The sequence below is a fragment of the Lissotriton helveticus genome, chromosome 7 (assembly GCF_964261635.1).
Source record: "Lissotriton helveticus chromosome 7, aLisHel1.1, whole genome shotgun sequence".
NCBI classification, from domain to species: domain Eukaryota; kingdom Metazoa; phylum Chordata; class Amphibia; order Caudata; family Salamandridae; genus Lissotriton; species Lissotriton helveticus.
The window spans coordinates 1201840316-1201864599 of NC_136068.1; the positions used below are offsets into that span (position 1 = coordinate 1201840316).

The following is a 24284-nucleotide window of genomic DNA, read 5'->3' on the forward strand; positions in this document are numbered from 1 at the left end:
GCGGTTCCGTCATGGCCCGCTCGGCACGCCTGCGCGGATTTCTATTGAGCGGGGCGGGCCATGACGGAACCGCTCCGTCATCAGCATAGCTCAACCTAGGCTGGTGACGGAGCGGTTCCGTCACCAGCATGCGGCCGCCCCGCCCCCTTAGCGCTGCGGCGGAATAGCCGCCGCAGCGAAGGAGTTAAAACGTTGTTTACAAAATATGTTATATGCTGAAAACACAGTCGGGGTAGGACAGATGACTGCATGCAGGTGAAAGATGGTAACACACAACAGCCATTTTGAAATGGAAGACTATATTATTGGATATTAAAAAACACGTCACAAAATATCTCAAATTCATTACGTTAATCACACCGTGTTAATACAATTGTGCGTTTTCATTAAAACCGCTATGCCAACAGAACCAGACTTCGACCAAAATGTAAAACAACACTCCTTTACGAGGTTGCGCCACTACTTTTTCCCACTCGCCACTAGCGTGTCCAGATTCGACAGAGTTTGTATTAATAGTGATGGTGGAGCCCTTGTTAGCAGCTACTCTTACTTGAACACTAATGTTATTCTGTTACAGTTTATTGCACATTATTTTTTGCCTTTATAGTAACTTTTTAAAGGTGAAATATTTTCGAAAAAGAATAAAAAAAGCTTTCCTTCGCAAGTTTGAAATAGAAAACGCAATACGCATGCCTCTGAACCTTTTAAGCCTCCGAAACGGAGATTAAATGGACTAGGACGATGAGTATTAAAATTAAAAGAGAGAAAGCATGTTTGTAGGGCTCCGAAAGATTGTATTGAAAAACTAGGATGTGATGGAATGGGAAAACTGCTATTATTTACTTCCGGGACAGTTTAGACAGGAAGGAATTAGCCGAACATGCACCTTTCTAACGCGTGCGCAGTATGTTGATAGACTGTACGTGATAGGTGACGTCGAAATAGAAGACCGACACATTTATTGATGGCTAGTGTTGCTGGGCGTAATAATGACAGCAATTTTATTCACCTTTTTTTGCATTTTTTTTAGACGTAAAACGAAAAGCACAGTAATTAGTTGAAAGGCTGTATTAATTGCACTATGTTCAAAAGTGTTATTTATTTGCGTGTTGAGACACCTTTTTAAATGCAAAGCGGATTTATTTGCAATATAAGGTACACTACCATTCATACTCCTTTTCGAATCAATTGGAAAAACGGTACATTTTAAGATGGCGACGCATTTAGAGCCCTTACCAACGCGTATTGCCGTCGCACCTCTTTCTAGCTCTACTTTTTACTTTCACGTGTAAGATCACCGGTCAATTTCCATCTTTAGAAAGAGCAGCCCGATAGTCGATACTCTACTTAGGAATAATCACAGAAAAGCCCTTTGGTGTATAGAGCAACACTCCGGCATGGCTGAAGTAGTGCAGCAGCAGATCGAGGACCGAATTCCCGAGCTAGAGCAGCTAGAGAGGGTCGGTCTGTTTACCAACAAGGAGATCAGGTGAGGGAGCAACTCTGCAGTGCCGTAGGATGAATACATGTTGCTTACAGCAGTTTAATGTAAACAAGTGGTAACTCTTTATTGGAGCAATGCTTGCTCTAACAGCCAACTGTTTACCTTCCATCAATGTCTTGTTAAATCTCAAGCCCATTCATTTTGGGAGAATATAAAGCGGGTTTAATCCGTTGATTACCTACATTCCTGAAATAGTTTACCAGTTTGCTCGAAGTTAACTGTGTTCCATTATCAGTTCTACCGCGACTTCGCCTCAACTGTCGTGTAGTTCCTAATAGTTTACCAGTTTGCTGGATGTCAACTGTGTTCCATTATCAGTCCTACCGCGACTTCGCCTCAACTGTTGGGTGGTTCCTAAAAATACAGAGGATATCCACGTTTGTTGGATAACATAAACTAAGGGATTAGGCTCAAGACTGATTTCGGACACCCCCGCAGGATATGTCGGCCTGTAGACCAGCTAGCTCACAGTGCCACCATAAGCCCCTAACCTTACCAAGTAGCAAATAGTTTTTGGCAAACATCAAACATGACAACCCATGATCCTTCAGTGATTGTAGAAACAGTACTGTACTTTTCGGTCATTCACTCGTGCTCACTTTGTCTCAGAGAGCTACACAAAATAAATGTTGGGGATGTTTTCAATAAGCATTTATTGAAGCCGCGTCATCCTAGTATAAAACATATAAGTTGCGACAATCAATAGACAGAAGCTAACGTAAGAGATTACAAGCACCAACAGAGTAAATAGGAGGTAGAATTCTACCATGGTGCTGAAGTGAATATATGCGGGCATATAAACATGGCAGTAATCAAGCATACTCCTACTATGCGGACCCTACTTAAGTGTACCTAGTATGTATGTGGGTGTAAAGCCAAGAATCCCCTAGGAATCAGCCTAACCCATTACCTAAAGGAAGAGAATGAAGGACCCAGTCTTGGTCTCGAGTTGGACACACCAGAAGGGATGTCCGACCACTGCATGTTGACGCTTCTGCAGGCCGGGGCCTCAGTGTTTGTCTGTATCTTTGGAAGCGTCTCCTCTCCTTCACTAGTGAACACTTCTTTCATACAGAAAAGGTAGCCTCAGTGGTTCTACCACAGTTGATATGTTATGAGTACGATTATGTAGATGAGCCTAAATCAATAATGTAATTTATACAAAGTAGCCTGATTGCCCTAGGATGAAAGGTAACAATGACTTTTATACATAGTATGTTAATCCTTTTATGCAAGTCATGTGCAGGGGATTTTACTAAGACTCCTCATGCATAATAAATGAGGCTAGTTTCAAGGAAACCAATTGACATTTATTCAGCACTTAACTAGGTAAAAGGTCAGTGCTGGAACAGGTATGCAGGGCAAGGTATGATGAATGTAGGTGAAAGGTTGCTTTGCTACTTAGGCCTAGATTGGGGATATAATGCAACTTTCTCAGAATAGTCGATAATGCGCCTAGTCCAATCATTGTCCGCACATTCGCCGATACCAAACCACAATGCTTGGAGGCAGGGGCGCCTGGACACCTTTGCTGCCTAGTGAATTGTTAGTGCTGTAAAAACACGGGTTAACCCAATAAGTCGCTGGGACCTGGGTAGGTTAGTGATACAAACAAAATGGTCCCAGATACTAGAGCAAATAAGCCAAGATTAAATAATGTCTCAAATGAATTAAAAAAGGATATAACAGCATTGTTTTTAATCACAACGTGTACAATAATATTCAATAAAACACTATTCATAAAATACATCAATATTAAATCATAATTAGTGCCCCTAATACCTTTCCCTCTCCACTCTATTAGGGGCACTAATTATGATTTAATACTGATGTATTTTATGCCACAGTGCAAGTGCTCCCTATTGTAAATTGATGTATTAATCAGTGGTTCCATGTTTGGCTATTTGGTTTACTTGTCAGACCCTAGTCTAGTGCACAGAGTGTGCCCAAGGTGTGTAAATCCAAATGCTGCTGGTGGGCTTGCAGCACTGGTTGTGCCACCCACAGAAGCAGCCTTGTAAAATGTGTTTAAGGTCTGCCATTGCAGAGCCTACGTTACAAGTGTTATATGTATCCCCGCTTTTAAAATTAAGAATTCAGAGGAACTTATCATGAGCAAGATATAGCCCGCCAAGTGAGGAGAGTCCAGACTGAACTCTCACGGTCTTTGTTTGCTGCAAGGGGTCCAATACCCAAGGGTATTGGTCCTTTGCGGCTCTGGGTTGTTGTGGTGTCCTCTCACTTGGTGGAGGGACAGATCTGACCATCAGGAGCACAGGCACCTCTTCCTGGAAAGCAGCAGCATCGGGCTGGCTGGTGAGCGGCATCTCAGTGAACCGGACTTTGCTTATCAGTGCCTACGAACTGCATGTGGGGGGTAGCTCCTCTACTCCAAGGGCGACACTTGGCAATTTGCGTTGAGCTGGCAGTCTCGTAGGGTTCTTGGAAGCTGGTCAGCTGCAGGACGAGATGCTTGTTGCGATTGTCTAGACTTAGTGCAGGCAGGATTTGGCACAAAAAGTCCACATTCATGTCTTCTGGTCTTGCTTTTATTGTGCTTCTTCTTTGTCCTCTCTTCTTGATCTGTTGAATCTACTTCCTGGAGTGAGGGTTGCCACCTAAATAATCAATGTAGGGGCGTTTCGGGAAGTGACGGGTAGTGACCAATGGGCTACTTACCTTTAGGGTGTCTACACCCTCTACATGACCACTTCCTGTGGGAAGTAGGCATAAACCTGCTAAATCTAAGATGGAATTCTAAAAGTCGTGTTCACTTCAGGTAGCCCACCTTAGGGGTGGTACTAGCCCGAGTGGGGAACACACCTCTTGACTAGCTAATTTTCCCACCTGTCGTGTTGCCAAATTGGCCCGGGTAAGGGGGTGGTTTTTCTCTTGTCTGGGGAAGCCTAGGGTCGCACATCAAAGGCGGCATAGGCCGTAGGCAAACAGCAGTAGGCAAAGAAATTGCGCTTACACCCAAATTGGATCTGCTCAATGTATGGGACGCCACAGACCTCACTAGCACTGAGCAACAATGGGCTACCCTTCGGCTTACATTAGCCAAAAGAAGTATAGCCATGAGATGGGGAGTGGGGACTTCACCAAAAACAAGAAAGTGGGCAAACGAAATGGACAAATGTATGGTCGCAGAGAAGGAGGTCTTTAAGAGCAGGGGCTGCCCAAAAAAGTGGGATAAGGAATGGGGGAAATGGAACGCATATAGAGGGGAGATCAGCATCTCCCCTTCCTCTGAACTAACAGAAGATAATAGAACCAAAAACAGACTCGACTAAAACACTCCATGAAAATGTTGAACTCGGAGGGTTATTGTTTAAATGTGAAATGTTATGCATGTTAATTGAAAAGACGATCTGACATGTACTATAAATATGTTTGAAACCAATAAAAAGATTAATTTTTAAAAAAAAGGCGACATAGGCCTTTGAAGCCTCCTGTTTTGATATTCTGATTACTTAGCCATCTTGCTTTAAAGAAGGTGATAACCCTGGCTGGAGCAGGTATTGTTTCTGCACTCCGAGTGTTTAGGGGGTCAGAAACGTGTCTATGGTGGCAGGCTGGTCTGTACCGGTCACCCAGTACATATATAGGTAGGTTTTCAGGGGACAACTCTAAGGTACCCTTTGGGTGCATAAATTACTAAAGCCATCACTGGAATCACTGTGGGCTTATTAATATGAGTTGTGTGATGCCAAACATCTCTAGTTTCAGTGAAGCCATCTTGTAGCTGGGGAACTCGTAAACACCAGTGTCCAGCACATGAACTCATCAAAATGGCTTCCCTGTCCACTTGCAATATCTAAGAATCGACTTAAACATCACAGAGCCATATCGGCTCATGCAGATATGCCTACACATAGTATAGTGCACCCTGCTATAGGGTTGAAAGACCTGCTGTAGGAGTGGCTTACCTATACTGCATCCATTGTCTGCAGGCATGACCCACTGGAGGTGTGCCATGTTGTGTCTTCACTTTTCTCTGTTACAGGGCTCGAAAAATCATTTTTTTTTTTTTTTTACTAGGCCTGCAGGTCTAGTGACTTAAATAATCTACTTGACCTAATTTGAATGCTCTTGACCCATAAACTGGTTTAAAATGATGTGTTCCTGGGCAAGTATTTTAATTCAATGAGATGCCATTTTCTTCTTTATCACATGAGAGCACCTTCAAATACGCAAGTTCAGCACGTTTGCTGTACAGAAAATGCTTTTGCTTGATTTAATAGACTAAACATTTAGCTCCACATAGAATGTAAATCTAGCCACATAAAAGATACACTTGACTGCAGACTTGCCTCTTCGTTCATTAAATGCATTGTCATCAGGGCTTGGCCAGGAATGTCCCTCACATTATGCATAAAAACTATCACTTTTAATAAATACATAACTAAAGCATAAAGTAGCAGCCTGCTGTTATTTACAATCAGCAGATTTTAAATTGAAATTGCCACAGAATTTGTCACTGACATGTGGTTTTTAAACTATATACTGTACAATTGTGGAGAAGTGTGGCTCAATGGTTAGAGCGGCAGACCCTGATGCAGAGGTCTAGCCCGGGACCAGGGTTCAATTCCCCGCCTCGGCGGGTCTTGAGCTCAAAATTCCACGGACCTGATAATTCTCGCCTCGGTGCCTATTCCAATCATGGAGTCCCACTCTGCAACTCTGGGCAATAGCTTGCTTAATCTCCACAACGGCCCCCACAACGCTAAGGATGCCTGGCCTCCACCTTGGGGGTGCCCAGAAGTGGACACCTCACAGGGAAAGCCAGGATGGGTTCCACAGCGGTATTCGTACAAGTGCCTTGAGACCCTTGCGGGTGAGTAGTGCGCTATACAAGTATCAATTTACATTTACAATGTTTGGAAATAGTTTCTGCAAATATTTGTTATTTGCACATCACCAAGTAAAGTGTTCTGATTTGTTTTCCTCCAATTTAAATCTTTGTGTGCATCACTCTTCTGAATTACAAAAAAAGTTTTCATAATTCCTGATCTACTTGTACTAGTCATTTACAAGCTGTTCAAATGTTGTTTTAGAGAAATAAACTAACATTTTACTGCATTTTGTTTCACAATTATTGTCAAATAGCTCACTTGACAAAAAGCATTAACTGTAAAAAGAGAAACGTAAACCCCATTTTCCAGGAACACATGAGCAACAATTAGTAAAAAGACAAACTGACATTTGTCCTCTGTCCTTGAGCAGTTGGCAAATGTGTCAAGATAAAACAACTTTTAGAGGCGTTTTAATTGCTCATTCACTTTCTGAACAAACAGAACACCTGTTTCTTCCAGCTAAAGTTTACTCCCCAGCAGGGTCGAGTAAGTGCAAAAAATAGCTGGAACTGCTAAAATTTCACTTGCAAATGCGAGAGGGCGAGTGGATTTTTCGAGGTTTGCATGTTGGTGCTTTGGGGTCCGTTAGGGTGGCACAATGCATGCTGCAGCCCTCCGGGCACTCTTTAGCCTTTTCTGACCTAGGTACCCGGTGTATCATTTACTAGGGACTTATAAGGGGGGCTAAATGTATTGGCAATTGGGGGAACAATTGTACAGTTTTAGGTAAAGATCTGGCACTGGGGACCGGAATAGCAGGAACCCAGTCCTCTTCTGTCGTAATTGCATCAGATACCAGGCAAAAAGTGGGGGTGACCATATCAAGAGTGGGTACTTCTCTACAGACCTGCTTACCCATTCTGAGTTCATCAGCTGAACAAGTAATACATTGTTATTAGTGGGTGAACTGGCCCTTCTCAAACAAATTAAACCAAAACAGACCTTATTCGTATCTAGTTAATGTAAAAGGATTAATCTGAAATGTGGAAAACAAATGGCAGAAGTCTAAATCCCCCACCTTACTAGCCTCACTTAAAAAAAGTTATGACAGGATTTAAAGCAATCAATTATTTAATCTAAAATATTTTCACCTAAGGTCAAATAAACTCCGCTCCCAACATAATATGCTTCATCTTCTGCTACATCAAAATCCAATTTTGCTCCTGGAATTGATCATCGCCTGTACAATCGCAATAAAATGTCAGGAATTACAACATATTTGTCAAATAAAATAATCCCAATCAGTGAGAAGATAAAACTAGTTTCCTCTGGATGTCGTTCACCTATAATTATATCAAAAATGTTATATACATTGAAAGCCTTACATGGAGCCTTAGTGGAGTGGTGTGGCTCACTGGTTAGAGGCGGCAGACCCGTAAGCAGAGGATGGCCCGGGACCAGGGTTCGATTCCCGACGCGGCAGGGTCGTGGACCAGGGTCAGCGGGCTCGATAATTCTCGCCTCGGTGCCTACTCCAGTCAGGGACCACACTCGGCAACTCTGGGCATTAGCTTGCCTCATCTTCACAACGGCCCCCCAGACCGCCGGGGATGCTTGGTCGCACCTTAGAGATACCCATTAGGGACCATCTCTCAGGGTGAGCCAGGACGGGTTCCCCAGCGGTCGAAGCGCGGAGAAACTCCTCCGGGAGTTGATTCTAGCGCTATATAAAAACCCACAATATAAAAACCCACAATTCATTATAAGCAGAGGAATGCTCTCTGATTATCAAACATCTGGGCCACACACTTAATGTCGTTGTAAAAGTTAACATCCACATTTTTGATACCACATGGCACACCATAATCAACAAGTGTCACAGTGCTTCCTCCTAGAATTTTTAAAGACTGGCCAAAACACCTATTCTGACAAAAACACATTTTCTTTTGACCCAGACTTACTTCTAAATTACCACCTGGTATAAAATCTGCTTTGTCCAGCCTAAGAATACTTCATTACTAACCAGGTAAATGATTTAGTCTCAATGAGCTCTTACCTCATGCACATAATTTAGACTGGTGTCTGGCCACTGTCCTGAAACAACTGATTGATGTTCATCACATACTGGATAGAGGAGAGTCCTGCCCACTCACCTGTTCTATTAAGGAAAATGGGGTAACCCAAAAGGTTCTGGACCTGGGTATCATACGTGATAAGAAAACAACGGTCCAAGACCTCTATAGTTTCTTGAACTAAATTAATCAGCATGAACTCATACATTAAACATTTAAGGAGCATCTGCCTCAGTATGCTCTATACATTTATGTAAGTATTACGCATAAACATAAGGGCGTAAACAAACGACAGTATTATCTAGATAAAGGTTTTAATCAATTATCTTCTGGTCCAACTTCATCACAATATTTACATTAGTAACACATTCCAAATACCAAAGGTTGCCCCAAATGGAGCGTGCAACATAGCAAAAGGGTGCAAGAAGGTAGTAAGTGTTTAGAGAAACAGAAGAATGATAGAAGTGATAAAAAACAGTTCAAAAATACTTTTGAGCACACAGGTGAATCTACAAATCATCCAGCCTATGTAAACCTGATTAATAACCCCTGCTCACCCCCTTGGTAGCATGGCACGAGCAGACAGGCTTATCTCGGAGGCAGTGTGTTGAGCATTTGTGAATATACACAGTAATACAGTGAAAACCCCACATATGGACACAACACAGGTTTTAGAAAAATAAGTATTCTTTATATAGACTTAACACAAGACCACAAATAACAAACTTCCACTATACTTAAGATGACTTAAAGATGATTAAAGTTGCTTAGTTCAAGTTGATGATAAATGCGACAAAGTTCTCAACAAAGTACCTGGATGCGTAACGCAAAGTAAACAAGGCTCGCAAAAGAGTGAGGTGTGCGGCGAGCAGCAGTGTGCGGCGAGCAGCAGTGTGCGGCGAGCAGCAGTGTGCGGCGAGCAGCAGTGTGTGGCGTGCAGCAGTGTGTGGCGTGCAGCAGTGTGTGGCGTGCAGCAGTGTGTGGCGTGCAGCAGTGTGTGGCGTGCAGCAGTGTGTGGCGTGCAGCAGTGTGTGGCGTGCAGCAGTGTGTGGCGTGCAGCAGTGTGTGGCGTGCAGCAGTGTGTGGCGTGCAGCAGTGTGTGGCGTGCAGCAGTGTGTGGCGTGCAGCAGTGTGTGGCGTGCAGCAGTGTGTGGCGTGCAGCAGTGTGAGGCGTGCGGCGGCGTGCGGCAGTGTGCGGCGTGCGGCAGTTTGCGGCGTGCTGCGGTGTGCGGCAGTGTGAGGCGTGCGGCAGTGTGAGGCGTGCGGCAGTGTGAGGCGTGCGGCAGTGTGAGGCGTGCGGCAGTGTGAGGCGTGCGGCAGTGTGAGGCGTGCGGCAGTGTGAGGCGTGCGGCAGTGTGAGGCGTGCGGCAGTGTGAGGCGTGCGGCAGTGTGAGGCGTGCGGCAGTGTGAGGCATGCAGCAGTGTGAGTAATGCAGCAGTGTGCAGCACACAGCAGTGTGAGTAATGCAGCAATGTGAGTAATGCAGCAGTGTGCGGCGTGCAGGGTGTGAGGCGTGCAGCAGTGTGTGGCGTGCAGCACAAAGACCAGAGTGAAATACACAGAGCAAACCTGAGAAAATAGATCTTCCCAGCAAATCTTATAAACAGAGAGCTGAAGCAGATCAGGGGCTGGCCTTTTTGAACTATGGTCCAAGAAGAAAAACAGAGGTTGGGAAAATTATAAATATGATATTTTCTCTTGTCCAAAGGAACACAGGAGACTGTCCAAAACAGTATTACTCAAAGCAACACATATCAATGGAAAAACAGGACTGGATGAATGCCAACACTGCCCCCCAACCATTATGTGTACTGCTCGTCATTTAAACTACATTCAGTATCCTTCAGACTCGTAAGGAGATAAATAAAAAAAAACCCACAAAAAAACATAGCCCAACCTTAAATTTGAATAGTCTATTCATGGAACCTTTCCTTTACCATCTAAGTTAGAATTTACTCAATTGGAACTTTGAAGATAACTAGATCATTTCAGATAAACCAGAATAACTTTTGATAAGAGTCTGAAATGTTAGCATTTTGACATTTTAAGGCTTTAACAATCAATACCAACATGCTTTGAGTCAGAAACCACCTAATTAAGAGTGGCTAGTTAATTTAGGAGCAAAATAATAGATGAAGCGGAAAATATTGAGACATCACGCAACAACGTCGATAAAGAACTTGGTAACATATGTCCAAACTATTATTATTAAGTTATTAAATATTAAGTCTAGACAATTGACTGTTTTTTGTAAAAAGACTCAAAGTGAAACACTTTAACTTCACATGCCTGTAGTGACATAATTACTCCTATAAACACTAATATATCTATACATACACATTTAGTAATAATGTGCTGATATGGTTTTATATTATTTTATACAACATAAAAAGGAATACAGTATTAAAAAAGTAGTGCCCATAGTTATACTCTATGTCCTATTTGTTATTTATTAATAAAAATATTTTTAAAACTTGGACAAGAAGATAAACACAGATCACAAGGCAAAGGGAAAATACACAAAAATGAACTGCAACCCAAACACGCTGGGAAATATTGGCAATAGATGTAAGTCACTAAAAACCGAACAGATCTAATTATAAGAATCTCAATGTGGGCATGCCGATATCATGCACTACATCAGCTGCTTGTGAAGTGCATTGGAGAAGAGGCACAGCATTCTTTGAAGATTATTCTTTGCTGTTATTTTTTTTCAACTACAATCAAAATTATTTAGGTTTACCATAAGACCTCAGTATCAAGGGAAAGAATGGTAATCCATGCTAAAAAGTTGCAGTCCATAAAATAATATCTTTTTCAATCTGTTGTGGTTTACGGAGTTCAACAATGAGCTGTAGTCGAAAAAAATACAAATGTGTACTGATGGGACATTTAGAACGTAAAACCAGGAGGGCCACTACATTTAAGGCTGAAGTATTGGAATTTGTGGATAACACTTGGTGAAAACTAGTTTGGATAATGAAAATTACATATTGTATATACGAATCATTTGACCCAAGTTTGCTACTTGATAGATTACAGAAATGTCCACTGTGCAGATGACATTATAAAAAGGAGTTTTCTTTTACCATAGTTTCTTAAAAAGCATTTAAAAAAGAACTGAATGTGACACTGTTTGCTTTCTGTTGTTCAGGTGATGCTGATGACCTTGTAAAAAATACTAACTATACACCAAGACCATGAGCAGTATGCTACTAACTAAAGCTCCTGAAGAACAAATCTACTTCAATGAATATCAAAATATCGTGACCCTTTAATCCACCATCACTAACATGGTAATAGGTTATCCATTTCTTCCCGCAACAATAGCTGTATTTAAGAATATTCTTTATTTTAGAACAGGGATCGAATTCCACATACTGCTGATCATATAGACAGATTTCGTCATTATGGCCATTACAATAACCTAAACAGCTGAAGAATAGGACTAAAATGTTGCGGTTATAGTGCTATGCTAGACTTAATGACCAGCCTAATATTCTTTTAACTATCACCATGTCAACAAATACAACATGTCTTTCAGTCAACAACAGCAACAAGAATATTAAGTGTGGAAGGCTCTTGGAAAAGCCTTGAGAAGCCCTCAAAGAACATTAACTGCCTATCGTTCTCAAAACTAATGACAGAGAAAACCCATGTTTCTATGAGACCGCATACCCCTTCTATATGCAATCCAGGCTACTTCGATATTAAATGAGAAAAAACACCCTATACATATCCATATCGTATATGGCTCCTAGTAACCCTGCACCCCACAAAAGGGGAGAAAAATCACATGTCGAATTACGCATACTAAAGGGGAGACAGAAGAAGACCGAGCATAATTCAACTGAATACTACTCAATTTCACTGCTCAAATGAACGCCAGAAGAATGAATGAAAGTGTGTCCTCATGTAACATAACTGGTGCTATGTAAAGCGCTCTGATAACTGATTCGGTTCGGTTCTAGTTTGCGCTATATAAAACTCTGCAAAAAAAAAAAGAAGTGGAGCAACTTAGAAATCTACTGGTGAGAACTTTAAAGTTTTTATCAAAGTCTTTCTGTGGATGTCAGATTTCACCTTGTACCTTCATCATTCTTCCTCAGCCTTTTCTGCGTCTACCCCTCGAGCACAGATGTCTATTTACTCAAGGGAGGTTAGACATTTAATTACACATGCACATGAGCTTTGAATCATAATTCGGAATAAAAACAGTAGGAGTAAAATTTGTAAGACATTAGAAAATAAACTGTGCGGTCAAATATGAACCACAGAAAAAACAATTTTTTTGCTCACTGAAGTGAAATGTTTATATGTACACATTATTTCGCTCAACACGCTATATCTCCACTTTCCTAAGCGGAAATAAGATTATAACCGTATTGAGCTCTAAACTACGGGAATAAAACCCTCGCAAGAGCCATCCTCAGTTGGCTGCCGCAAGGTGCAAAGATGGACTATTAATTTGCGGGACTTTGCAATTGTGACATTAAGGAGAGTAGCTCACTGCGGGCAGAAAGGCAAACAACAAATGCATTCCAACCAAATATAGACACTGACCACAGTCTCAAAATGCATATTAGCCAACTAAATCAAAACGCCCAACGGTAGGCAAATGGAAAAAAAAGCCAGCTGAACACTAGAATAAAATGCATCAACCGATGCATGTTACGGAAGGCCGAATATTTAAAATATACCAATTTTGGGTCACAAAACCAAGACGGGGACAGAATGGGAGGGGTATGCAGATTAAATAAAAACATTTTTAACAAGTGTGTTCGTATTACCATGGCGACCAACTCCTGAGTCATGCTGCGAGCTACGCACAGGCACTAGTGATGTCGGGATGTGCAGCCGTGAGCGTGTACATCCCGAAACCGGAAGTTCGGGTGCGTTACGACTGTCATCGGGCGGGACTTCTGTTTTCTATGGGAAGACCGCGCCCACGGAGTGGCTGGCCAAGAGAAGCAGTACTGACGCGGGGCTCCCATGCCTGAGGGAGAGCTCCGCGATGGCTGCAGAAGTCAGAAGTGGCGGCGGCCGCCGATGCAATGAGTGGAGTGGGGCGGGGCGGCCAATGTGCGTTTGTGTATGTGTGCGCGTGTGAGTGTGTGTGTATGTGTGCGTGTGTCTGCGCGTGTGTCTGCGCATGTGTATTTGTGCGTGTTTGTGTGTGTGTGTGTTCGTTCAAGGGGGGGGTGGCTGTGTGTGTGTGTGTGTGCGTGCGCGCCGTTAGTGCATGCTAGCTAATCAAAAGCTGGGGCTGTGTGTGTATATGGAAGCGCATCTGCGCAAACGCGTCTCTTTAGAGGCTCGTCCAAAGACATCAATCGGCGCGTGCCCCAGTCTGTACCACTTGGCAGGCAAGACAACCACAATAGATCTCCCTGGCGACAGCGCTTTCGCGCTGCATCACCAGCGAGACCTAAAAACGAAAATGGCTGTAATTCACTACTAGGACATGCGACCCACATCAGAGTATGTCCTACCTTATACTTACAATGCACCCTGCCCTTGGGACTACCATAGGGGTGTCTAATATGAAGCAAAGGGAAGGTTTAGGAACTGGCAAGTGGGTGCACTTGGCCAAGTCGACATGGCAGTGCTAGACTGCCCATAGGCCTTGCAATGGCAGGCCTGAGACACACTTTACAAGCTGCTTCTGTGGGTGGCACAACCAGTGCTGCAAGCCCACCAGCAGCATTTGATTTACAAGCCCTGGGCACACATGGTGCACTGTACTAGGGGCTGACCAATAAATCAAATAACCCAATCATGGAATAACCAATTAGTACATCAGTTTAACTTAGGGAGCACTTGCACTGTGGCACTGATTAGCAGTGGCACAGTGCCCAAAGCATAAAACCAGCAAAAACATATCAAAACAGAGGAGGCAATCCATCAAAATGGAAGGGAGACTGATGCCAATGATGACAGGTCTAACAGTGATGCTGTGGAAATGCATTTCAGTGAAGATATAGTGCCATAAGAGCATCCTCAAAACTCAATCTTTGCAGTGTCACTGTTCAAAACACACTTAGTATGGTTATTTGGAGGAATATTCTGAAATGTGGAAAACAAATGACAGCAGTCTAAATCCCCACCTTACTTTCCTCACTTGGTGGTCCTGCCACCTGTATGCTGATGATCTACAAATTAACCTTCATACAATAAGTATTGCGGACATGCATATGGTGTATTTATGCCTCGGTGCACTGAACGTAGGATGGCGAAAGATTTCCTTCCATGCTACCCAGACAAAGTGGAGTTTCTCCTCTTCTCACTAATGCAAGCTGGATCACCAGCTCTTAAAGCACCTGAAAATTGGTGATTTCTCTTCTGCATTTACAGTAACTTGAAATACTATAGGCTTTACTTCCAATCCCTCCCTGCCACTTATACCACACATTAACAACATTGCCAAAGCAACAACTTTCTTCCATAACTCATTGAAATTTGTAAAATATCTCACCCCTAAAGAGTGAATGAAAATAGCAGTTCACACACTTGTGATCGTGAGACTTTATTTTGACAGTTACATCAAATTCTGGGATTCCTTAAAATAACACTCTGCAAGAGTGTTATTTTAAGGAATCCCAGCCTAATCCCATCCTAATTGATTACCTCCTCCAATACCCCCCCCACACTTTTTTCGGAAGCTGTTGGTTACCATTAAATGCACGGATCACCTTCAGGCTACGATGCCTGTAAACCACCTAAACATTTCTTCCTACCTTTCTGCTTTACTGCCTGTCATTGGACTTAAAAAAAAAACTATGAAGTCGAAGGAATGACCCTTCAGACTCACAACCAGAATTTCTCTTTCTCTGGGCTTGCGATTTCAGGATTGCACTCTCTACTAATCATCATTGGACCCCAGGCCCTTCTCGTCACCTTCACGAAGCAGCTGTTTCACGGAATAATTTTACCATCTACTTACCATTTTACGATGTTGCCCTCATATTCCAATGAGCTATAATCATGGCTTTTGTGTCTTCTGGCTCTGTACTCGTTAATGTTTTGTATGTGTGCTAGTTATATAATAATTGTGAAGGGCTTAAATACTGCCCAATGCTAGTACACTATAAAAAAACTTTAGAGTTATTTTTATATGTCTGGTTACCACTGAAAAACATTTGTTTGTATGTGGTATTTGTACAGTGCCAATCTATCCACAAGACAGCGGAGCACTATGCAAGGTCAATGCAAGGCTCAGTCAACAAGGGATTGGAGAAATAGCTAAAGTTGTCTTTAAAGAGATGCGTCTTCAACCGTTTCTTGAATTGAAGCCCTTTTGGGGGTGGGCGTCATTGATATGCGGATGCTGTTTCACATCCTGTGTGCATAGACAAAAAAGGCATGTGGTCATGTTTTCTAACTTTTGCACTTTTTTGTCTCTAGTCTGATTTTTAACTTGGCTATGGGTTTTGTCATTCTATTTTTACAGAGCAGTAATTAAGAAGGTGTCTTCTCTTGAGTACAAAATACACAGAAGAGCTCTCAGCAAAGAAGATTTCGTCAATTATGTGCAAGTAAGTGCAATCTTAGATAATGGAAACTGTAGACCCAATTTGTCGGTATGTTAGAAAAGGACATAGTTACTAACCACACTGCCCCATACATTCTAAGATTGTAAAAAGCAGACATTCAAACGTTACTCTATTTGGGATATTCACAATTCAGTAGAAAGTGAGCTCTGATGCCTCTGGCCTTAAATATGCCGCTCATAACCTGACAAAGTAAATAAACAAATGCGGATTAAGAAGGCATGGCAGCAGCAACACAGTTCGAGCTTCCAATACAGAAGGAGCTACATTCACAATCTAATTTCCTACATAAATTCAAGCACCTAAATAGAGATGATATAGTATCATCAACAATAAATATGCAAATTTTGGAAACCTGAAATGGGGAGTGAAATGTAATTATCAAATCTGAATATAAAAATGTATGGACAAGAGGTGCATATTTTTCAGTTTGTATCCGATCAGATACGCATTCAAATTAGTCTACAAGTGTTGCCACTGAATCTGAGGTCAGAAGGGTGAGATGATATGGTTTGGCTGCATAAATATTCTTAGCTTCTTGTAGGAAACTCCCTTGTATCGAAGAGAACATGAGAATCATTGTACGCATGAAGTATTAACCGTGATGTTTTGAGCTGAAGCAGATTGAGAAGATTGTACCGTAAACCATGCAGAACACATTTTATCACTCCTCTACTCCACATGGAGGACCAATAACGTAGAGGCCTCGTTCAAAGCTAAAGAGAAAGATTGCAGAGTGATGCACTTTCCACACAGGAAAGAAATATATGGACACAGGATCTGTTAAGATCATGTGCCCAAAGTTCTTATTTGAATTTTTCAAAATGATGTATTTAGTCAAAGTTGCCGAGAGGTGTTCATAAAAAAATGGTCTTGTAACTTCATGGCCTTGTTCAGTTTTGTAAATTAGTTGACATGCTTGCAGTTGGCAGATACTTTGGTTTATATTGAATAAAACCATATACGACTCTTAAGAAATATCCTCATCAGGAAGTGATAGTCTCCAATGCATAGTGAACAGATTACCCGGAGTATAAATTAATTTCTTATGGTTTAAAGACTTTCTTTTAAGTAGTTAGTTCTTAGAATTTTATGAATGTGTTTACTTCGACTACAATATATATAACAATATATATATATCTTATTGTACTTTTGCATGTATGTCAGTAGACCCATTTCATGAACTACACAGTGCTGAAATCCATTATTTAGCTGAATCTGCAGGGGCTAGAGCAAACCCCCGAAACGTGGTTGCGTGAAGCAGCAACAACGATGGCACAATTCCCCAGGCGAACAGACACGCCAGAAATGTTACCAATGGTATATATATATATTTTTTTTTTTTAAAAACCTTTATTAGTGATGCATAAAGAGTACACAGCTACTCGCCCACAATCTGCATCCGCAGACCAGCAGCTATCGTGAACAGAGCCATGCGTGCATGTAGATCCAGCAAGATGCAACAGAAAGCATTTAAACACAGCATGTTGCCTACAACCCAGCAGGGCCGGCCGCAATGTAAAGGTGACGTAAACTGTCAACAGACGTAATATCTATCCAGCAAGCTAGCATGGCACTGTCAAATTACGGCTACTTGAGGTTCGTTTAACATTTACAACAAACTAAACCTTATAAAAGAGGCAGTTCCCTCCCATGATTCCCATCAGACTCAGAACATGGCGAAAAAACATCTTGAGGAGTTAAGCTACATGTAGCATTGCCTATATCAGCATTCTATCCACTCCCAGAGGAATGGCATTCTGCATCCAATTGTCCATTCTGGCTGAAACGGGAGGGGAAGAGGGGGGGTAGTCAGTAAACCAATCTGTGAGTGCAACCTGCGGGACGTGTCGTATGCTGTGCCACACGGGATGGTCTAATGTGGTATATATACTAACTAGTGACGACGATGGACGGCACCCAAGCCATCCGCCAAGGAGTTGTGGCCTACGTGACCCGCAATCCAATCCCCTGCGATGGCTCGATCAATGTATAAGCTCAAGCCCTCCCCCCAGGGGGGGGTGATCGTGCACGCTGCCAGAAGGTTAGATGTTGCACAGGGGGGGGGGGGGGGGGGGGGTAAGAGTCCGTCAGTTCCCGCCCGCCGGGAGCCCAGTCCTGACCTAAAGAAGGGGGACGGTCTAGCTTACCCTATGTCTCTGTAACTCCCTGCTTCCGACCCATCATCAGCCTGCATGCGCAGAAGATACGCAGTGAGGGGACCCCAGAGGTCTTTAGGACGGGACTGTTGTGGCAGAAGTTCGGCATATGTGTGTAGGTGTTCTTGCCAGGTAGACATCGTGGTCAACCACACCTTGAATTTGGGCGCACGACCTCTTCCCCAGCGGCATGCTACGTGCCGTTTAATTAACAGGAGGCCCAGTGCAAAAAATTTCCTATGTGTTTTAATCACTGGATTCGACTGGCCTAGTAGGGCAACCCTAGGGCACGGTTCTGTGTCTACCCCAATCATATCAGACAAGGCCTTAAATATCTCGTCCCAGTAGGTCGCTACGGCAGGGCACAACCAAGCCAAGTGGAGAAAGTCCGCCCCCTCCCTTCTGCATCGCAGACATCTGTCATCGTCCCGGAGTCCAAAGCGGAACAGTTTGGCAGGCGTATAGTACAGTCGGTGCAAGAATTTAAAATGAACCAGTCTGAGACGTGCGTTGCCTGACACTGCGTTGGTATGTGAGCAGCTTTCTTCCCATTGCTCGTCCGTCAACGGTGCTTCCAAATCCCCGTCCCAGTCTGTTCGCGCTCTTAGCGACGGGGGAGATGGGGCGGCCTGAGCGTGTTTGTACAGCATGGACACTACATGTTTAGGGGAGTCCGTTTGTAAGAGGGCATGAAGGGGTGCCATAGTGTCCGGCTCATCAGGGAAATCAGGCGTGACCGCCCTGACATTCTGACGCAGCAGAGTATATAGGAACGTATCCATTATAGAGGGGATATGTTCCCCAAAGAATTGCGCCGATGAGCGAAATCTCCCTTGGAGATATAGATCTCCCCATGTACGGAGCGCATACTTCACAAGCATTTTACGACCAATTTCTTCACAGGGGACACTTAACCTGGGATCATGCGCCAGGGGCATGCATGGAGAGTATAAGAACTGGACTCCCATATTAGCGGCAATACGCTTCCAAGCCTGCACAGTACAGTCCACCGTTGTAGGGTCCCGGTCTAAGACTCGGGCCGGGGCATATAAATAACCCGATGGTTGGGCGGGCCTCATATATCCGTCCTCCACCGCCAGATGAGCCATAAAGGGAGGAGGATGGAGCCAGTACACCGCGAAGTGCCCCTGGGCACAATCGTAATATCGCTGAAGATTTGGTACATCAAATCCACCCTGGTGATAGGGTAGCATGAGTGTCTTCAGGCTGATCCGAGCCTGCTTGCCTCCCCAAATAAGTCTGGAGAGCTGGGAATTGAGGGAACGGAAGAAGTGGGAGCCTGGGTTGTATGGTATGTTAGTAAAAAGATACAGGAGCTTGGGGAGAACCACCATCTTAATCAGGGAAATACGCCCCGCCATTGATAGTGGGAGATGAATCCATTTAGTGATGGTGTCAGTCAGTTTATCCAGGACAGTACCATAATTAGCGCTAATGAGAGCTTCCCGGTCTCTAGTCACCACGATGCCTAGATATTTTATTTCATCTGCCTCCCAGATCAGGGGGTAATCCAGGGGGAAGCGAGTGGTTTTGTTCGTTAAGGGGAATAGAGCCGACTTCGACCAGTTAATCTGTATCCCCGATATAGCTCCGAATTGGGTGATTTCCCACAACAGAGGGTTGAGGTTCTCCTGCGGTTTGTGTACATATAAAGTCATATCGTCAGCATATAATGCAATGAGCAGCTGGCGTTCTGGGTATATCAAGGAGCGGTGATTGTGGTGTTGCCTGAGTTTGGCCGCCAGGGGCTCAATGGCGATAGCAAAGAGAGCTGGGGAGAGCGGGCATCCTTGCCGGGTACCCCTGTGGATCGTAAATGGTGCTGACCGGGAGCCATTTAAGAGGACTGAAGCTTGTGGTTTGCAATACAGCAGTCTAATCCAATCAAGAAAATTAAAGGGGATACCCATCCGTTCCAGAAGGGCCAGAAGGTAGTCCCACTCAAGAGAATCGAACGCCTTCGTGGCGTCTAGGAAAACTGCAGCAGCCTCGCAGTGAGGAGTAATGTCTTGCAATACAGCTTGAAGGGTGCGTAGGTTATGTGACGTTGCCCTATTTGGGACAAAGCCCGCCTGGTCAGGTAATACCAGGCGCTCCATGAGTAGATTAAGGCGAGTCGCCAGCACCTTCGCCAAGATCTTCACATCAGAATTTAGTAGTGATAGAGGCTGGTAAGAGTCACATTGTTCTGGAGGCTTGCCTGGTTTCAATAAGGATGCTATCAGGGCTTCACGCATAGTGGTCGGCAAAATTCCCTCCTCGAGGGCCGAATAGTAAGTCTGCTTCAGTATTGGAGCGAGTATGTGAATATAGGCCTTATAAAAGTCAATCGGCAACCCATCAGAGCCAGGCGACTTGCCCGACTTCATAGACATGATAGCGTCTTTGATTTCGTCCAGCTCTAATTCATGATGTAGAAATTTCTGCTGAGATGGACCAAGCCACGCAAGAGCAGTGTCATCGAGGTACATCTGTAAGTCGATGGGTGTAGATCTGTGAGAGGTGTACAGTGTGGAGTAGTGATCAGTGAGAATGCGGAGTTGGTCTTTGAGGTTTCTCTGCGGGACCTGATGTTCGTCCCGTAAAGCAGCGACATAGTTGTGATATCTTGGGGGTCTGACAGCAAAGGCAAGTGCCTTGCCTGGCCTGTCTCCCTCGCCATAGAGGCGCGACGTATATGGTTTCCTAAGGAACGTACATTCCTTTTCCGCCACTTCCGCGTAATCATTCAGCTTGTCCCTGAGGAGAGCTTTAGAAGCATGCCCCAGCGGATCTCGAGTCATATCTCTTTCGAGGTCCCGGAGCTCAGTCTCCAACCTGCGCAGTTCGCCACGTAGTGACTTGAGGACACCCCCCCTTCGCGATACACCACCCCCTGACCGTAACTTTGAAGGCCTCCCACACCTTAGTAAGGTTCGATACTGACCCCACGTTCCGGTCAAAGAAGTCCTGTATGTCATGTTCAAGTTCTGTCCTGAAGGCTAAATCAGTGAGGTGTGCGGGATTCAGACGCCAGCTTAAGAATGGAGAGGCGTCGACTGGTATGCGAAATGTGAGGAGGACTGGCGAATGGTCTGAGAGTGTCCTGGCAAGGTGGAGGGCACCTGTCAACCAAGGGTGGAGGCCAGCCGATAGGAACACATAATCAATCCGCGCCCATGTAGAGTGTACCGCAGAGTGATGTGTACCCTGCCGGAGAGAGGGGTGTAAGTGCCGCCAGGCATCAATGTAATGGTGGTCCTCAACAATAGCTGATAGCGTACGCTGGGTTTGAGTGTAGTGTCCCGTCTGTGGATGGGATCTGTCTCGGCCTGGGTCCACTGCTGTATTGAAGTCCCCTCCCAATATAACGTGGCCTATGCCAAGAGTTTGAATCCTACCCCACATCGTAAGGAGTGCAGATGGATCGTCCGTATTGGGGCCATAATAGCAGGCAAAAAGGACCGTATGTAAGTGTAGTGTCCCCCAGACCATGCAGTATCTGCCTGCCGAATCTACCTCAGTCCCAGCAGGAGTAAAGTGCATCCCTCGTCTGACCACAATAGTGACACCTCTAGCATAGTTGGAATAAGAGGAAAACACTCTGCACGAGGCCCATCTAGATGCAAACAGAGGGGAACCATCTGGTTTTAAGTGAGTCTCCTGGAGCATAGCAATTGATACCTTCTGTCTATCTAGGTAACCCAAAATTTGTCTCTTCTTGCGCGGGTCATTCAGCCCACGAACATTCCATGTGACCAGCCGAAATTGCTGCGACGACTGAGAGTCCGCTACGTCACCCATTCAAACCAGTAAAGATTAGTGTAGTAGTTAGATGCAGCAGCACAGATTATGATACAATCGATTTCATAGAAATAACAGTCCCATTTCAGTATCCCCCCCCCCAAGACCATTGCAGCACTTGTGGAACCGCCTCTACAAAAACTTCAAGATGAATTCGAAGTGTCAACCCACCCACACCGGCATCCCCAACTGGCCGGGCATATTGCACCCACCCGCCCTCCCAGACCCAAAACAATACAACAACCAAAAAAGGCACTATCGAAGACCCTGCCCTAAGTAGGGTAGGGGAAAGGTGGGGATCACCCATTGGGGGACAGCACTAGGGGCACCCCAGACCTGCCAACCACCTCCCTTCTTGCACCCGCAATCAACCAGGCATACCCCGGTCGAGTCATGCGGGACGGAGGTGGGTGATCGAGCACTCAATTAAACCGTAGACCAGTAAGACTTAAAGCAAAAATGAGTACCTCACCAGAATACGCAGGAAGCAGTCCTGAAACATCCTGTGACCAGGGACTAGTTTGAACCCAGTGGCCAGCATAACAATACATTAGATTAGTCCTGTTGTGACAAGGGCGATTGCGACCTGGATCGTCGCCGAGTTGATTCTTCTCTGCACTGGTCTTTTCTGCATTGCTTTAGAAAGTCGTCCACCTGCTGTGGGTTTTGAAAAAAGTGATGCTTGCCCTGGTGTGACATTTTTAATTTCGCAGGATACAACATTGCATACTAGAATTCTTGTGCTTGTAGTTTCTTTTTCACTCCCGCAAACTTGCGTCTAGCCTCCTGGACCGAGGGGGTGAAATCGGGGAAAAAGGATAGCACTGTATTACCATAGTTCACCGTCCCCAGTTCTCTTGCCCGCCTCAACACCGCATCCCGGTCCCTGTAGTTAAGAAAACGCGCTATAACGGGACGTGGTTGGGCACCGGGAGGAGGGCGGGCGGACAAGGACCTGTGGGCCCTTTCGACGATCAGGTGCGTGGAGAAGGAGTCTTTACCAAACAGTTCCACTACAAGGTTTTCCACAAAGATCTCCATTCTCCCTGTGTTGGTGGACTCCGCAAGGCCCAAAATTCGGACATTATTTCGGCGGGACCTCGCTTCCAAATCCTCGTTTTTGTCAGCTATTATTTTAAGCAGCCTGTCCATCTGAGTGACCTGCTTGCTAGTAGAGGTAGTCCCGTCCTCCAGCACCGAGATCCTTTCTTCAGTCTCTTTGATGCGTGTGTCATGTTGCTCCAGCTTGGCCACGACACTGTCCATGCGCGTATTTATGGTATCAATTTTGGAGTCTATCGTTGACAGGCTCTGCTTCAAGCCTAATAGGAGCGTCTTCCAGTCTTCCTCCTGAGGGGCTGTGGCGGTAGGACTACCCTCCGACTCCGGCGTCGTTTTGGACGTTTTCTTGGTCTCAAAAGGTATTTTGGACTGTCTGGCATCATTGCGGCCCATGTCCCGTCTGCGTGTCCGCGATACAGTGGTAGAGATGGCCGCCAGTTCACAGGAGGATTCCGGCGGAAAAGAAAGGGGGGGGGGGCGCTGCAACTGAACAGGGGGGCAAGACACGGGTCGAGGAGCGCAAGATGTCCCAAACACCAGAGGACTATGGACTAGGAAAGCGACTGAATTGCGGACCGACGTCCCACGCAATGGCCGCCGGCAGCTCAAGCTCTGTACCGATCCGCTCCTCCCTCACAGCAGTTCGGGGTGTAGAGACCAGATGCGCAGTGTCCAGGCCTGGGGAGGCAGCCGGGCCAGCGCCGCGGACTATGGGTGGGGGTGGGGGGACGTCGTCCTCTCGGTCCGGCTCAGATGGGTTGAAGGGACGCTGTAGGCGTATTAATCAGTAGGGCAGGCCTTGCCAGCGCCTTTGCCCTGCAGGTGGAGTGTACACTGGGGCCCCACGTGGTCGCGGGATAGGTCGGTGAAGGCGTCGCAGGAGGGGTAGGTCACCCGGTGCTGCAGGATGTCCAATGGCCACGTGTGATCTGCACTGGGCGGTCTGGCTGCAGATCGGGGAGCCTGCAGACGGCTCGGCAGTGAGGAGGGCAATGACTCGGGTCGGGCAGACCCCCGTGGCCCCCCCCCCCCGCGCGGCACCGCAGATGTGCGGTACCGCAGACAGAGGCGGGAAGCGTCTCGGCCACCGACGCGGAGGGCCGCAAGCAGGGACTCGGCTCCCGTCCCCACAAGGTCAGGCGCGGCCTAATGTGACTACAGCGCCGGGGGGGGGGGCGCAGAATGCAGGCGACGCTCACCTCCGGCAGCCCCTCGGCATCCTCCGATCCCTCAGGCGAGTCGATATCCCCGGGAGGGGGACCAAGCTTCCTCCGGCAACTCCGCACAGGCCGCGAAGCCTCGGACTGTCGTGCCCGGGTGAGCCGGCGTCCAGGAA

General features: G+C 45.3%; 1 protein-coding gene across 1 annotated transcript in view; it reads left to right on the top strand.

Moving 5' to 3' along the window:
* Window positions 1–1278: 1278 nt before the first annotated feature.
* Window positions 1279–24284, top strand: part of UTP6 (UTP6 small subunit processome component) — a 428027-nt gene continuing 405021 nt past the window's right edge. The window contains exons 1-2 of the mRNA XM_078654392.1: window positions 1279–1489; window positions 15824–15908. Coding sequence (XP_078510518.1) covers window positions 1398–1489; window positions 15824–15908 — 177 coding nt within the window. The 5' untranslated portion in view covers window positions 1279–1397. The remainder of the gene's footprint in view (window positions 1490–15823; window positions 15909–24284) is intronic.